The 18,038-nt window shown below is 39.7% G+C and overlaps 2 protein-coding genes across 2 annotated transcripts in view; one reads left to right on the top strand and one right to left on the bottom strand.

The window, feature by feature from the left end:
- MED12L (mediator complex subunit 12L) overlaps positions 1-18,038 on the bottom strand; it is a 411,338-nt gene that overhangs the window by 108,644 nt on the left and 284,656 nt on the right. The window lies entirely within an intron of this gene.
- Positions 5,586-7,259, top strand: P2RY13 (purinergic receptor P2Y13). The gene is made up of 2 exons (XM_080653809.1): positions 5,586-5,674; positions 6,155-7,259. The coding sequence occupies exon 2, from the start codon at positions 6,170-6,172 to the stop codon at positions 7,169-7,171; it is 1,002 nt and encodes a 333-aa protein (XP_080509935.1). The 5' UTR covers positions 5,586-5,674; positions 6,155-6,169; the 3' UTR covers positions 7,172-7,259.

Below are 18,038 nucleotides of genomic sequence, written 5' to 3'. Positions count from 1 at the left end.
TTTGCACTGTAAACAACTGCAGTCTAGTGGCTGATCTAGGTGACCTGCTGGCTGGGAATGCCCAAAGCGGGACTACAATGATGTCAGTGGGAACTAAGCATGTGGAAACACACTTAAAAGTCTCTAAGTAAAAAGAGACAGCCTGAGTTTTTAAAAAAAATGGGGAAAGGGCTTGAAAAATCAATTTCCAGGAGAAATACAAATGGACAGTATAATATAAATACATATATATCACTAATAATCAAATAAGTATACTAAAATGACATGGCTTTTTTGCACCATGAGTTTAGAATTGATTTACAAGTGTGTTGTTGTTTTTTAAATAGATTTTAATGATGTTTTACAGAGAGGAAGGGAGAGGGATAGAGAGTTAGAAACATCGATGAGAGAGAAACATCAATCAGCTACCTCCTGCACAACCCCTACTGGGGATGTGCCTGCAACCAAGGTACATGCCCTTGACCGGAATCGAACCTGGGACCCTTCAGTCTGTAGGCTGACACTCTATCCACTGAGCCAAACCTGTTAGGACTGATTTACAAGTTTTTAAGCAAGGTGTTGTAGAATCCCACTCAGTGAGACTACAAATCAGTACAATCTTTGTGGAAAGCTATTGGAAAATACCATTCTACATATTGAAGCAGTGTTTGATCCAGCATTCCACTTCTAGGGAACTTCCTATAAAAAATATGTTGCAACAAATACACAAAAATATATGGATATGTATATGCTCTAAGGTACTGTGTTGTTTTTTTAAATATATTTTTATTGATTTCAGAGAGGAAGGGAGAGAGAGAGAAACATCAATGATGAGAAAGAATCATTAATCGGCTGCCTCCTGCACACCCCCTACTGGGGTTCAAGCCTGCAACCTGAGCATATGATCTTAACTGGAATCGAACCCAGGACCCTTCAGTCTACAGGCTGACGCTCTATCCACTGAGCCAAACCAGCGAGGGCTACAGTACTGTTTTTTAATATGAGAAAAAAATGGAAAAAAATAAATGCCCAACAAATTAACTAAACTATGATAACTTTATATAGTATAACATTTTTTAAAAAATTAGGGAAGTCATCATGTACTGACATAAAACAAAGATCCAATATATCAATAAATGTACATATATATGTACATAAACATATTTCCAAACCATTGGTATTATATGTAAGGGGGATTAACTTTCAATTACTACTATATACATGTCTATATTTGAATTCTTTGAACTTTATAATAAAAATATGAAGCTGGATATTCGTATAAGTGTTTCAGATATTGTGAATCAATTGCCTGTTTCCAGTCATAGGTCCAGACTTTCTAATATTGAATTTGATAATAGACAAGGATTACTACATTTAACTTGAAATTGCATAATTTATTTTAGCTTATTATTACCACTTTTGGTTAATCCAGTGTGGAATTTTTTAAACAATTTCATATAATCTGAGAAAGTACCATGGTATACCTTGATGGGAAGTAAAAGGTTCTTCTATGAGTACAGGAGTTCCCATCTTGACTTCCATTCCAAATAAAAGTAAATACTTCTTCATCTTTCACATATTATTTACATGGCACTGGTTACCATGTCAACAGGAACCTTTAAACTGTTAACTCTGATCCAAAGGAAAATCCCAAAGGAGACTACAAATGTAGTTATTCCCATTTTGCAGGCTTCTAATTTTTATTTTATCTTCTTTGATTTTCTCCTAATTATACTGCTTTGAACCAATTTATGTTTTCAACCTCATACCTCACTTTAAGACAAGGAGTTTCACAAGTTCATTAACTTTATAGTTGATTGTTTCTTCTCATTCATCATTCAGTTATGCCACCTCAAACACTACAGAATTTGGTAAACAATTCCATGGTCACCTTATCTGTGGCTTATAACAGCCATGAGAGTGAGGCAGGCTGTGAGTATGGGGCCTGGAGCCAGACTGTGGGTTTACAATTGGCCTGGGTTGCATGATCTGGGGCGAAGTGCTTAACTTCCCCACTTCTGTTTTCTCATCTGTAAAATGGGACGATCTCTGCTATAAGAATTAAATAAGATTATATTATCAACAGAACAGCACACCCAGTGTGATTTTATTAGTTTTGACTATATTCCCTTTTGAATCCAATAAGATTTTATTTTATTTATTTTTTTAAATATATGTTTATTAATTTCAGAGAGGAAAGAAGAGGGAGAGAGCTAGAAACATCAAAGATGAGAGAGAATCATTGATTGGCTGCCTCCTGCATGCCCTTACTAGGGGTCAAGTCTGCAACCCGGGCATGTGCCCTGACTAAGCCACACCAGCTGGGTGGATTTTAAATGTTTAGTTTATTTCCATTTGACAGGCACCTAATTTCTGGAACCTTTACTTATATCTTACTAGAGGCCTGGTGCATGAAATTCATGCATGGGTAGGGTCCCTAGGCCTGGCCAGCAATCAGGGCTGATTGGGGCCTTCCTTCATTCTGTGCCACCCACTGGTTGTCAGTGCACGTCATAGCGAGCAGTCAAACTCCCGGTCGGTAGAACTCCCAAGGGGACAATTTTCATATTAGACTTTTATTATATAGGACTAGAGGCCCGGTGCATGAAATTCGTGCATGGGGCGGGGGGTCCCTCAGCCCAGCCTGCACCCTCTCCAATATGGGACCCATCAGGGGATGTCCAACTGCCTCTCGCAATCCAGGACCGCTGGCTCCTAACCACTCACCTGCCTGCCTGCCTGATGGCCCCTAACCACCTCTGCCTGCCTGCCTCATTTCCCCTAACTGCTCCCCTGTGGGCTTGATCACCCCTAACCACCTCTGCCTTTCCACACACCCGGGACCCAGGATTCCCTCCTCCGACTGGTCACAGGAACCCGGGACCCAGGCTTCCCTCCCTCTGGCTGGCCACAGGCACCCAGGACTTGGGCCGGCTTTGCCCAGACCGGCCGCAGCTGCAGGAGACCGTGGATGGTTGGCTTTACCCAGGCCACAGGTGTAGGTGCTAGCACCCGGGACCACGGGGCGGGCAGCTTGTCCCTCTCCTGGGCCACAGGCGCAGGTGCAGCTGCTGGTGCCCAGGACTGCGGGGTGTGAGGCTTGTCCCTCTCCTGGGCTGCAGCCTGGCTGGTTCCCATTCCTCTCTTGCAAGCTCATTTATGCCTGGCTGGTCCCCATTCGTCTCTCACAAGCTCATTTGTGCCTGGCTGGTCCCCATTCCTCTTTCGCAAGCTCATTTTTGCCTGGCTGGTTCCCATTTCTTTCTCCCCATTGTTGAGTGTCTGAGCCATTACAGCGTGATGGCGTGAGGGTGTGACGACCATTTGTATATTAGCTCTTTATTATATAGGATTTGATTCTTCCCTCCTGTCTTTCATGAGCTATCCCACAGTTCTACATTATATTCCACTTTTCTTTTAATTTTATTTAACAAAAAACATATCAATACCTACCATGTCACAGGATTCATTCTCTACAGTGGATGAATTTTCACCCATTGTATCCCTTTAATAACACAAGAAAGCAGACACCATTACTGATTTTCATATATAAAGAGGAGAAAATGGTTTCATAGAGAGCATAAATAACTTGCCCAGGGTCACAAGAAAAGTAAGAGTTAGAATAAGGAAATGAACCCAGGCACTCTGGCTCCTGAGGCAGTGCTCATATCTGCTCGGCTCAGCAGCCTCTCAGAGACACTATCAAGGGCAAAATACCTCCCCCAGGGGCCACGGAACTGATGAGAACAAAGAAAGACGGCCAATACACACTAAGCACATGAACGCATAGGCATGAATGACCTATGGAATATTTACTATGATTAAAAACTTTGAAACCTACCAACCCATTTAAAAGAATACCCTTCCGTAACTTTAGAAATGGATATCACTTGAGTTCCCCTTTTGAAAGTTTCCCACACTTTGGCATTTTGAAATTTGACCAAAATATGATTTCCAGTTTTTACATGATGAAATGAATTCGTTCAGCATTTCCCTTATTTAAACTGAAACTATTCCAAATCTTCAATGAGTTTACCACTATCAGAAAATGTACACTTAATTATGTAAGTCAAATCCCGCAACTTAAAAAATAAAACTAAAAAGTTTTGCTTGTTTTTACTCTCTAATAAAGCAAACAAAAAAGATGTTTAAATTATGTTCCATTGCATTAATGAAATTCAGAATCTATATTTCCAAGAATTAATTTGAGTAGAACACATTTTTTTAAAACTGTGTCATCATAGGTTAGTTCCAAGCAAAATTATCAGTCACCCCATTGCCTCATATTTTAAAATGTCTGGTGGATAATGAAGTTTTATTCTAAGAATCCCAGTCCAACAGTCTACTCCAGCTCTGTGGTTAAACTTGTAGCACAAAATATGAAGTGAACCTCACTGTGGAGAATTCCACATTCCCTCATAAGATCTCTAAATTTCCTCTTTCCCTTTACCTATCTGGCAAGATAACATTTGTATTATAGATTTTTGTCTATACAAAAGCAGCAATTAGCCTGGCCAGTGTTGTTCAGTGGATAGAGCATCGGCCTGCAGACTGAAGGGTCCTGGGTTTGATTCCTGGTCAGGGCACATGCCGAGTTGCGGGCTCAATCCCAAGTGTGATGTATGCAGGAGGCAACCAATAAATAATTCTCTCTCATCATTGATGTTTCTATCTCTCTCCCCTTCTCCCTTCCTCTCTGAAATAAATAAAAATATATTTTTTAAAAAAACAGCAATTACTCTTTCAAACTTGAAGAGATCTTAAAGAAAAAAAATTTGTAGATCTTGGCCCAAGATTGATTAATGGATAAAATTCCTGAAGTCTATAGCACTTCGCATATAACATCAAATACAGGAAAGATTTCCAAAAATGGTTTTCTAGTAAATGAGATAGTATGTCATCATTTAAATCTATAATTCCCACACCAAGGCAGTGAGTGACTAACATTTTTCAGCCAGCACTATTCCAGGCCCTCACTTCATCCCCTGAGCAAGAGTATAGGGTGTGTGTACACCATTACGAAACCATCCCAAGAGGAGGACACTGCAGCACAGAGCCATCAAATCAGCTGTCTATGACCTAGTACACAGTAATTGGTGGATGTGGGATTCTGACTCCAAAACTCTGGGTCTATTAGCCCTTAACTCTTAGCAAATATATAATTTTCTCTTTCAGAGATGGAAAGACCAAAAGACCAAGATAAATGTTTATAGAAATACACAGGCCATCATACTGAACACAAACTTCTGGGGAAAACAGTCTAGAAGGATGCAGATAATGATTCTACCTGATTTTAGAGTCAACTATTACACTTTTTGTAATTTGGGGTTATTTTCTTTATCTTTCTGCCTCCCATTACTATATACAAGAGGCACTCAAAAATTTCATTAAACAAGTAGGTAAACAAGATTAAGCTGCAGGAAAGTTACACTATGGGAAAATACAAAGAAATGGCAACTAATTTATGCAAGTCATAGTAGATGAAGAGCACGTTTGAAATAAAAGAGGTTTCTTATTAGAAAACCCTCCAAAGGTCTGAATGTGAAGAGATTCCAATAGATCACGTTACACATGTGAAATGAGGAAGGAAAGTGGGTTTAAGAAAGCAGAAGGGCTTGCTTCACACGCTCTTCGGGGACTGATCTAATGACTGCCTCAAGCAGGAGACAGCGAGCGAGCCTCCTCCCAAACAAAGGTGAGTTTCAATTTTTATTATACGTGTGCTTCCTTATAAATAAATGGTAGACTATACACAAGGTGCTACCCAATTCGCAAGTGCTACTCTTACTATGGCAGTAAAACAAAACGCCATTTAAGAGGTACTAATTGATGTCAGATCACTGTGCATTATAGAATTCCTTATGCTCCTAATCTAGAGTTTGTAGAATGTTAATGTAACATTAGTAAGAGTAGCACTTGCGAATTGGGTAGGACCTGTTATTTGGATTTCATAATGCTGAGAGTAATGGTAATGTTACAAGTACCAGAAACATATTATGTGCTTTAAAAATCCTGAATAAGCTGTGCCTTCTCCACCGATCTATTGAATGTGATAATGTTAATACAGAGGTATTAATATGCCACAAACCTAAAGTCTGTTTTTTCAGAAAACAGTATTTTGAAATCATGAAAGGCTTTGTGTTACTGTGTGTCTGTATGTGTTTATTTGTAACAGCTGACACTGGAAATCATGAACGCCACGGTGACGAAGGGCTTCAACGGGTCTGAGCAGTGCCCCAGGGACACGCAGATAGCACAGCTGGTGTTCCCAGCCATCTACACCGTCGTTTTCCTCACCAGCATCTCGCTGAACACTCTGGCCCTGTGGGTGTTCATTCACATTCCCAGCTCCTCCACCTTCATCATCTACCTCAAAAGTACTCTGGTGGCCGACTTGGTAATGACATTCATGCTTCCCTTTAAAATCCTCTCCGACTCACACCTGGGACCCTGGCAACTCAGAGCCTTCGTGTGTCGCTTCTCCGCCGTCATCTTCTATGAGACCATGTATGTGGGCATCATTCTTCTGGGCCTCATTGCCTTTGACAGATTTCTCAAGATCATCAGACCTTTTGGAAAATTCTTTGTACAAAAACCCGCTTTTGCAAAAACAGTCTCAACCTTCGTGTGGTTCCTTTTGTTCCTCATCTCTCTGCCAAACATAATCTTAAGCAACCAGAAGATGACACCGTCTACTGTGAAAAAGTGTGCCTCCTTAAAGAGCCCTCTGGGGCTGAAGTGGCACCAAGCGGTCAATTACATATCCCAGTTCATTTTCTGGACAGTTTTTGCCTTAATGCTTCTATTTTACGTGGTGATTGCAAAAAAAGTATATGATTCTTACAGAAAGTCGAAAAGTAAGGATAGCAAAAACAACAGGAAGCTGGAAGGTAAAGTGTTTATTGTCGTGGCTGTCTTCTTTCTGTGTTTTGCTCCATTTCATTTTGCCAGAGTTCCATATACTCACAGTCAAACCAACAGTAAGACTGACTGTAGACTGCAACATCAACTGTTTATAGCTAAAGAAACAACTCTCTTGTTGGCAGCAACAAACATCTGTATGGATCCCTTAATATATATATTTTTATGTAAAAATTTCACAAGAAGGTTATTGTGCAGGAGAGGAAGAAAGATTACAGCATCAACCCAAGACAATCAGACCAGTCAGACAGACAATATAACCCTAAACTGATGACTTTATCATGGCTCACTTCTATTTATGGACTAAATTTCAAAAGACAATTTATTTGGAAATAACATTTAAGCAATAAAAAAGGATTAAAATAAATGTTTTCTTACATTTTATTATCCTGATGTACAGAAAGGATTATATAAATTTAATTCCACATAGATGTATTCATAAGCAGAATGAAGTATCATTAAGAGAATGCAACAGAAAGCAAGTGGCCACTAGAGGTCATCTTTTCTAGAACATTCACTTACATTTTGGAAAAGATTTATTGTGGATAAATGTGTATTCCAAAAAAACCTCCCCTCCATAACACCTTCTCACATTGTTTTATACACATAATTCAAACAGCACTCCGACTCTGTATTCCAAAAATGTTGATACTTGCTGAATTTTTGGAGAAAAACAAAACCACCTTGAAAGTCCTTTGGTGAAGCTGAAACCTCGGGGTTGAAAGGATGCTACATATGAAGCATCTGGGGAGCTGAAAGCTCCTTACAGTTACAAAGAGCCTTTTCCATGTTATTCTAACTGACCATAGGAGGCACGGGCATCATAATTAAGCCACACGAAACACTGTGCTGTAACACTTTGCTCACATGCCAAGAGCATACAATTCAAGGGCAAAAATACTGTATTCTTCTTTAGAATTTTCCCTCTGCCCAGCAAATCCTCTAATGGTGGCTGAATGTGCTTAGTTAGCAAAGCCTTCCTGGGCAACAACCTCTATCCTCCTGCCTCCCACTCTGGTTAAAAATAACTGCTTCTCCAACTGTTGGGGTATGTTTTAGGGCCCTCATTGCATATTTCCCTTTACCAGTACACTGTACTCTTGATTGCATCCCCCAAAGATGGTTAGGATTCTCTAAGAAAAATGTGTTTTGAAGACAGAAAATGTCATTTTTTCTTGGTAAATCCCACAATACTTCCCACAGACCTTCAGTTACAAATGTTTTAAATAGAATATATCAAAATATTATGCTATTCTTGGTACATACATAGATGAAACTGCTGACCCACAACCAGCAACATCCATACTGGGATATTTTTCAAAGGATGGAGCCCTACTTGTACTTATTTACCTCCACATGTTTTTCCTGAATACCTTTGTGGTTAAAAAAAACTACAAAATGGTTATCTGGTATTGTAGATGCCAACTTAAAACTTCTAGAGAGAATGCACAGAATGCTCACGCTCTGTAAATGTGCCTCCAGTTCCAGCGTTATCATTGGTTGGTGAATCTCAGGCCTTTTCCTCAAAAGCACTGAGGCCCTGGAACCTGCCCACCACTCCGGCCTCATCACCTCACTGCTTTTCCATTCCTGGAACGTTACACTCTTACAAACCTGAACATGCCAGGCTCCTTTTTTGCCCTTGTGCCATTGCACATGTAAATTTACCTCTGACTCACCAAAAAAACTCTTATCCCTCCCTAAAACCCTGCGTTGCCATCACCTCGTCCATGAAATACGATCTGGCCCACCTCCCAGCACCATCTCAAACCCAACCCTCCCTATCTATCATGCCTCAATAGCTGATCTTCTCCCACTGCATTGTGATGACTCCCCCGCAGGTGTAAGTAAGTAAGCTACGTGGGCTTCTGAAGCAGAGATTGTGCCTCACTGTGCAATCAATAAAGGTTTGATAATACACCAAACTGGCTTTATTTTTACATACTAGAAAAGAAAAAGGAAAGTCCATTTTCACTGGTGTTTTCATTATCAAAAGATGATGAACATTTATTGAAAGCTCTTTTCAGTTGAGTTCCTACAGCTTGGACACAGGGGCTGGGGAAGTGGGGTTGTTCTTGGGTTCTCTACTGAGTGCTCATGATGGAAGCAGGATGACTGAATAGCTGGAGGACTGATGTCTATTGACATATCAGTTTGAAACTATTGGCAAAATGCTCCAGCTATGTACTGTTGGTTTGAGGTAAGTAAAATCTGTAACTGCAGTCTATTACAACATCCCAAACTCTCCTTTTACAAAGTTCTCTTGAAGTCTCAGTTTCATTCTCTCAAATAAAAGAATTAGATCACGGAAATTGTTAGTGATGTCACTAAATACACAGTACTTTTACTGAATACTTTACATATTCATGAGTAGACTCTAATACAGTATTATAAAAAACTGCATCTGGATAATGCATACAGTTTTTACAAAGGTCTTCCAAGATAAAGTTTCAATAGCAAATCTGTCCTCCATAAACACAAATATTTAATTCTATTGCAATAACATCATAAATAAAAGTGGAGTACCTGGTGTGTAGAATAATCTAACAAGAACTTAAAGAAAAGGCATAGTAGAGCCATCTTAAAATCATACAAAATGCAAAGCAACTATTTGAGAACAAATTCCCAAACTGGCATCAAAATATTAAATTCTGGAATACTTATAGAATGGGATGCTATACCACAGCCATTAATGACACACAAAAGATAGTGGGGTTTTTTTGTTTTTGTTTTTGTGTGTGTGTGTGTGTGGTTCTTTTTTTAAAGTAGCTTTGATATAGTGTATGAGCTTAGAGCACAATTAAGGACTTTTGTGAAAAGTGAAATATAACTGTTATTACTGGAAAAGGTCTTCTGACTATCCCTAAGGCAGGCAGAGGGTAGGGTGAAAGGGTATTGCCTCATACAGAATAATTCTTGAAAAACCAAGAAAGTCTACTGTAAACGAGAGAGGAGGAGGCAGACAAGCAGTGAGAACTCCAAAACCAAAGAAGTTAGATGGCCAATGTAAAGTTATTAATTAGAATCTTAAAAGAATTATTCGATCTTATTAAAACTATCACTTTATGTATTTCATATCCATTTAAAAGCAGCTCCTTCCATAACTTTCTTTCTCAAAATGCCTGGCCATTACCCCCAGGTAAACTCATTCCTCCAGCAAGTTAAAAGGTCGAAGTTCACATGACTCTTAACAGAACAAGCCTCCAGAGGAAGAACCCACTCCCCACTGGTCTAATACCTCAAGGAGCAGGGAGCATAGCTAAGGGACATGTGGAACTCACAAACTACTTAAAGTGCCCAAAACAAAACCCACTATTTTAAAATTTACATGAAACCAAATACAGACAATATGAATAGAGAACACTTGTGTTCAAACCAAAGTAGTCCTCAAACTTTAGTTGGTACCAGAACCAGCTGGAGGGATTCTTAAAAGACACTGCTAGGCCTATCCCCGAGTTTCTGATTCAAGGGTGAGGGCTGAGCACAAGCTGCCAGGGACACTGATGCTACGGATTGGGACACTCGTGAAGAACCACTAAGATAAATGTTCCCTGCGGTTCATACTTACATACAGACTGATTTACACACAGCCATCTTGAACAAGCATGTCCAAGAGAGGCATCTGTCAATAGGAAACACAAAATTGTTATTGAGAGAGTGGGGCAGATATAAGGTGGCAGGCCATAGCAAGGACTAGGCTACCTTAAAAGTCCATACGCCACTGTGAGGCATCTACTATCCAGTGCCAACTGCTGGCACAGGAGGGATTTGGAGTCCAGGGTGGCTAACTAGTAGCAATAACAGTAGTAAAACCAGCATCAGTGACAATGAAAGCTACACTCATTACCTACAACTTACTGTGTACCAAGAGCTTTAACTACATTGTCCCATTTAGTAATACCAGGAAGCCTATAAAGTGAAATTATTATCTCCATTTTAGAGATAGAGAAGTTGAGAAACAGAGGTTAAGCAACCTGCATGGGGTCACCCAGCATATAAAGAGCAGGGCTAGAGTTCTAATTCAGATTCTTGCCTCTAAACTCATATTCTTAAACACTATATTTATAATTTCAAATCTTCTAATGTTCAAGAGAATTCATAAATCCATTCTCCTATGTTTTCTATGATTTTCAAAATTTCCGTAGCCACCCCCTTATTCTCTGACCCCACAAAAACAATGCAGTATTCCTGTGTGGGCCATAACTAGCCCAGGTGCCGCCAGGCAATTAGGCCTGACCTAGAAGCTACCAGAACCTCCCAGGACCTCACCCAGCAGCGTGGCTTGTTTTCTGGACACTTGTTGTGGCTGGCACCATGCTCTGCACTTGACAAGGATTACTACTTTGCTATCTTCCATTGCAACACTACGAGATAGATGTTACAGGACTCGGGGAGAAATGAAAAGAAGTCTGAGGACAAAGTAAAAGATACCTCGTCCACAGTGCCTGTGACCCCCACCAGCAACGCAGAGGCTCTGCTCCACCACTTGACAGGTAGGACAAGCTGCATGCCTCCAGGGTTGACAGTGGGCCCAGCAGTGACAATGGCAAGGAGGTGGCGCCTGCAGAGGGAGGAAGAGGTCTCCACGCAAATGAGCTTCAACAACCTCAGGGGTATGAAAGGTTCGATCTATGAGTACTTTAGGTTCGATCTATGAGTGCTGTGAGTACTTTAGGGGCCTCCAGCACTGAGAGTTCTTGAAAGGAGTAAAATCCCAAATAGCAGATTCATGGGTTCATCTGGTCAGTCATTCTTCATCGTGCACTTGAGTTCAGACCCCTCTGCCTCTGTGGAAGCTGCAATCTGGTAAGGCACACAGGCCATAGTAAATCCGAATGTGGTTAAGCGGTATGAGAGATGTACTAACTCACCATAGGAGCTCAGATGAAAGGGGACCTGACTGCAAATGGAGAAACTGAGGAAGGGCTCGCAGAAAATGGAAATGTGAGCTGAACCTTAAAGGAGAAAACTGAGCACTCAAAAGGGAGCGCTGCTGGGCAGAGAGCAATATTGAGCAAGGCGCGGGTTGAGGAGGGCATTGTGCTGGGGCTGGATGATGAGGGGCTTTGGGGGTCTGAGGCTGCAGCCTGGGAATCAGACGATGAGCCAGGACAGAGCGCAGAATCCTGCTGTTGCATGACTGTCTGCATTTCTCTAAGAACCATTGAAGGTTTCTGAAGTGAAGCATTACGTCCTCTATTGTGCTGCACTAGAAGAACGTCAATTTGTCAGCAATAGGATAATTCTGGGTTTTGAAGAACAGCCACTGAGGTCAGGAGATCAACTGAAAAGGTCTTCCATCTATGCAGGCAACAGCCCAGGGAAAATCGGACATGGGCCTCAGTGACATGTTCAGAGAGGTTTTGAGTCCAAGACCCCTAGAGAACAGGAGATTATATGTTAACTGGATGTGATTAACATGTATTCTCAGTGGGTCCATAATCCCCATCCCAACTGCCCCCAATTGAATGGCATTGCTCTGAAGATCACTAGCTTGGGTGAAGCGCTGAATCATGAAGAAAGAAGACTGAGACGCAGGGTCTGGATATGTTGTATGTGAAACACAGTGAGAGAGTGAGGTCAAGCGGACAAAAGCTGGACAGAAGGGCACAAAATACTGATCCAGGGCTCTGAAGACATGGCTAGATTTGAGGCCAGGGGAAATTTTTCTAAGACCGGGAGAGAATAAGGAATGAGCTGGGTACTTCAGAGGCCATGTTACCCAAATCCCATGGACAGAGGAGACAAGAGGATCTGGAGGAGGCACGTGAGACTGGGATGGGGGTGGGACTGGTGGGTTAAAACAAGAAACAGGAGGCCCGGTGTACTGGAAACCAAGGAGCAAGAGAGATTCAAGGAGAAAGTGATAGTCGGCAAAACCACACACTGTGGAAATATCAAGTGTGTTGGATGTAGAACTCTGAGGTCAGTGGTAATTTTAAGGAGGTGGGATACAGCCCCAGTTTGCAAAGAGAAATGAGAGGCTACAAGCAACTCTCATCTTGCCATAAAGGACAAGTTCGTTTCAAAGAGTTCCAAGGAAGAAAAACAACAGTTGTATTACTCTGGCTTTCCCTAAGGGTGTCTAAGACCAGGACAGCAGCTCTCTCCTGTGTCTCCGGTGCAGTGCAGAGTAAGAACGCACCACGAGAACCAGCAAACGGAGCAGAGGTGCAAATCCAATGGTGGGAACAGCCACATGACCGAGAGAAACTAGCATGGGTCAGCTGGGCACTGCATTCAGGTCGTGTGCTGACATTTCAGGCTCCACATTACCTGGGTTTCTGAGTCCCACCCCCCACCCCATTCATTCTAGTATAAAGTATTTATAGAAAAAGAGGAGTGGGAGGGAGATGGGACACCAAGTGGTAGGGATGCAAGCTGAAAACATGGGGAGGAGTGACAAAAAAGAAAGATAAAAAATTTCACCTCATGCATATCTGAGTACTTTTACAGTTTAAAATATTAACCTTTTGCTTTAAAATTACATCACATTACTCTCTACTTTTATCTTTTTTATTCTATTTAACTCTGAACTATAGTGAACGAAGCATTGACCTGAATGCAGTGCCCAGCTGAGACCACCTCTCTCCCCCCACATATTCTGGCCTCAGATTTTACACTTTCCCATAATTTCAGGTAGTCTGAATAAGCCAGTCCTAGTTTCCTTCTTTTCAGCAAAGAAAGCTATAAAGAAAGAATAAAAAGTATTTCAAGCAATCATCGGGTCACCATTAAAGGAAATCCAAGAGCTGACTAAGGGCTGCCAAAATTTTATGGAATTACTTAACTTTTTAGTTAAGAAGTCTTTTCAATTTTTAATCATTCCAACTTTACATTCAGACAGGCACCCCCATTCATTCACTTATTCACTCTCCCTCTCCCTTCTGACCAAATAAAAACACAAAACAAAAGCTACTATTCACTAGGTACTAACTACCCTGTACATTATCTCATTTAAGTTTTACAATCTTATAAGGGAGCCATTCCCATGCTTATTTTTCAGAAGAAATTGAGGCTCAGATATATTAATGACTTGCCCAAAGTAAAAAAAGCTGTTAAGCGGAAAGGATGAAATCCACATTGGAGTCTATTAGACCCATTACTGGGCTCCTATCACTGCCTCTCACAAACAAAATTTCCAAAGTGAGGAGATGGATCAAGTAGCCAGCACAGGAGAGAATATGGATATGTGAACAGGAAGCAGATGCAGGCATATCTCCAAACTCAATCTCAACCCATCCTCCCCTTTAATCAACCATTACACATGAAGTTCTCATACCAGAAAAATGTAAGTGCTTTATATAGAAAAGACCTACTAGATACAAATCATTTCAAATGACAGGTTAAACACAGTAATTTAGGCACAGGGACATAAAGATATCAATCTCAGCTAGAGAACATGAAAGGGTTTATAATAATTATACTCAGCACAAATTCTCAGCCACTGCATGTGAGCCACAATTAGAGTGACTTTCTTGTACAGAGAGATGAAACAGTAAGATCTGTTAATACAATATTTGTTCTGGCTACATGCAAAAGACAGGGCATCCAAGACAGAGCATCATGAGCTATGTTTCAATAAGACCCTGCTTTTCTTCATTTTGTAATAATGAATTAGCGTACTACAGAGCTTTAGAGGCCCATTATATGTGCCTTTTCCTTTAAGAAGAAATAAATGCATCTGAGAGTATTGTGACAGAGAAAAATGAAATTACGATACAAATGCTATGCCTACCAACACTGGAGGAGGGGACATTGAGCCCAGATCCATGTCAATACAGAGAAGCCCAATAAAGAAGGGAGGAGAGAGGAAGAAACCACATGCAAGGGGAATGACTAGAATAGCGGTTGCCAACCTTTCAGACCTCACGGACCACCAGTTGATAACCCCTGGACTAGAAGACTAAAGAAAGCCTTGATAATATATCTGCCAATGTCTCCCACTAAATAGGGGCAAGTAGGAAAAGAGTTCATTCCAGAATTTAGAAAGACTTACCAATAATATAACTTAATTTTCATTTCTTGTAAGATTTCAGAAATACATTCTCTACTTGAGTATTTCTGTCTTTCTCATCAATGACAGAGAAACATCAACTGGCCACCTCCTGCATGCCCTGCACCGGGGATCGAACCCATAACCCGTGCACATGCCCTAACTGGGAATTGAACCGGTGACCTCCTGGTTCATGGGTCAACACTCAAGCACCGAGCCACACCAGTGGCTGCTTCTGTCTCTTCAAGAATACATTTTGAAAAATCAATAAGGTTTTGGATTCTCACCTAATATCCTTGTTTTATATAATGCTGAAACCAAAAAAAGGTGAATGAGTCATTCAATATATCCCTTCCCCCACCAAATAGTGACTTTGGATATCCTGACTTTGTGATTAGTGATCCATGAACCAGATCTATGTCCAAAACAAGATTATAGATATTCCTATTGGACTTCAAAATTCTAAACCCCAATGGTGACTTCAGGATAATTGCCTCAGAAACATTTAAAAGAATCCCCTTACTACACATCCCACAGGATGGACCTAGTAGATACAGAGCGAAGCAATTTTCAAAAGCCAAGGAGATTAAAGAAAAATGTTTTTTTTTGTTTTAATGCAGAGAGATTGTTCTGAAGGAGAAATAAGTCTAAAAGACAGTAAAACCAAATGTAATAGGTGACCAGTGATTGGATCCCACAACAATAAAATTATAAAGGGTATTACTGGGAAGTTGTAAAATTTTAATGCAGATGAAATATTTAAAAATAGTATTTAAAAATTAACCTCTTGACTAATAATAGTATTGTGTTTAGGTAGAAGAATGTCCTTGTTATTTGGAAATGCTGCTGAAGCAGTTAGGAGTGAGGCATTTATCACAATGACTGCAATTTCAAACAGGTTCCCCCAAAATGTGTTTGTGTTTGTGTGTGTGTGTGTGTGTGCAGATACGTGAAAAACATTAACCATTTGTAACTCTAGATGAAATCTACATGAAATATTATTTCAACTTTTGTGAAGATTTAACATCTTTAACAATAAATATCAGAAGAAAAAATAAACTGTAAAAAAAAATAAAATAGCCCGGCTGGCATGGCTCAGTGGTTGAGCATGGTTTGATTCCTGGTCAGGGCACATGCCCGGTTGCAGGAGGCAGCCAGTCAATGATTCTCTCTCATCATTGATGTTTCTATCTCTTTCTCCCTCTCCCTTTAAAATATAATTTAAAAAAAATAAAATAAAACCAAAAAACATTTTTTAAAGCATGATGGTGGTAGAGAAGCACAAACACAACCCACGATGCCATCCTTTATTCAAAATAAATGTGGGGCTTGTAATAGCTAAACAATGTCATTAAAAGAGCTTCCCTGCATTTAATAGGCTATTCTAACAAAACGACAAGATAATTATTGTTATAAAGTCTCCTGGGGCTCTTATGAAATGTGAGACTTGCTATAAGAAAAATCAACAGAAAAAAAACCTTCAGGTTAACCTTTCAGTTATTTGAACAATAATACAGTTATGGGCTGGTTTTTAGCTGTTCTTTTCATTAAAGTGTTACACTTTTTTTTGTGACTAAGCGTGTACTATACTTTCCTTTTTGAATGTTAAGTAAGACCAGCTTTAGCAAGTCCCAACTGGCATAATATGCTTTAAGATGAATGGGTACGCCTAATGTTAACTTTTTCATTACTAGATTTAATTTGCATCACTGTGCAAAGAAACTTTTAAATACGGCAATCCCACTGTTATATTAAGGAAAAAAAAAGCATATTTCATCCCCAGCCACCTTCAGGGAGAGAAAAAGAGGGCAACTTACTGCCCCTTCCTTATTCCATGAGGAGATCTTTGTTTAAAAACAACAACAACAACACAGAGAAAGTCAAGGTGCTTCTTCAAACTCCAGGTCCTTCTTCAAACTTAGAAAGGCCTACCATAATCTTCATGCACTGGCCTCCTTTCAGAGACTATTTTAAAGGCACTCAAAACCAGGAAATATACTCCTAAATTATCAAAACATTTTCCCTTCAAATTCAAAGTAGGAAAGTATATCAAAAACATTTTCAACAACTTGATATACTCAGGAATTTTCTTTAACATAAAAAATCAGTATATAGTTAGTTGACCCAAATAGGACAAGTCAACCCAATAAATAAATGCAATAAAATTTAAGGTGGATAGCAGACTGCCTTTATTTCTTTACCAGAAGCTTGTGGAATATTTATCCAAATAAGCTCTCTAATGTGATTTTGTACACACCACTGGAAATCTGGGGTGATAATCCTCAGAACTTGCAGAGAAAATCTTTGCTCAAAACACTTTGATAGAGGCTATAAGGGATGTTCTCTCCTTCTGAACTGATGCTTTTAAAGAGACTTGGCCATTTGTTGTTCTGCCACTTAGGTTTCACATTAAGAGCAGTACATAATCCATGTAAGGATCAGAGTGACAAGTGGCAAAAAGTTCAACCTAAGAAGGACAAGTCTTTCAAACTAAGGTCTACAATGAATTGGCTTCAGATGCTAAAAGCAAAATCCATGGCACAAAGCAGAGTAAATATTAAATAAGCTGGATAATTTTTGTTCAGAGTCTTTCCTTAGGGCTAGCTACTCATCCACACATAATAAACCCTCCCTAAAAAGAATGGAATGAAAAACCATTAAAATTGAAGTTGTTTGTTTCTGTTTGTTTAGGAAAAGGCAAGAGAAACATAATTTTGACATTCAACTATTGGTATTTAAATCAAGCACATTTGTTTTTCTGTCAAACTTGGAGAGAAAACCAACTGCAGAGTCCATTATTTCCTTAAGGCATAAATAAACACTCCGTAAATCTATTATTGATTTACTACCTTCAAAAAAGTTTCCATCTTTGATTATTATTTTCACTTATTGTCATCCACGATAGTAACAGGTTTTGATTCCATTTCATAAAATTGTATTTTTATTTTTTACTTATTTGTTCAAATATTGCTTCAAGAAACTTTTGGACTCCTTTGGAGACTTTTATCTGAAAGTTCTAAAATTAATTACATAAGAAAAAAAGGATCTGATTATATAAATTCATCACTGTGCAAAGATTTTTAAAGATAATAAAACAAGCTGACTTGTGTTTAAGAATGAAATTCAAGTGCTTCCGGTGCTG

The sequence above is a fragment of the Plecotus auritus genome (assembly GCF_963455305.1).
Source record: "Plecotus auritus genome assembly, chromosome: 2".
NCBI lineage: Eukaryota > Metazoa > Chordata > Mammalia > Chiroptera > Vespertilionidae > Plecotus > Plecotus auritus.
This window is presented reverse-complemented; position numbering and strand designations above follow the sequence as displayed.

Excerpts from the sequence above, each read along its gene's own strand:
- P2RY13 (XM_080653809.1), top strand. The coding sequence starts at position 6,170 with ATGAACGCCACGGTGACGAAGGGCTTCAACGGGTCTGAGCAGTGCCCC.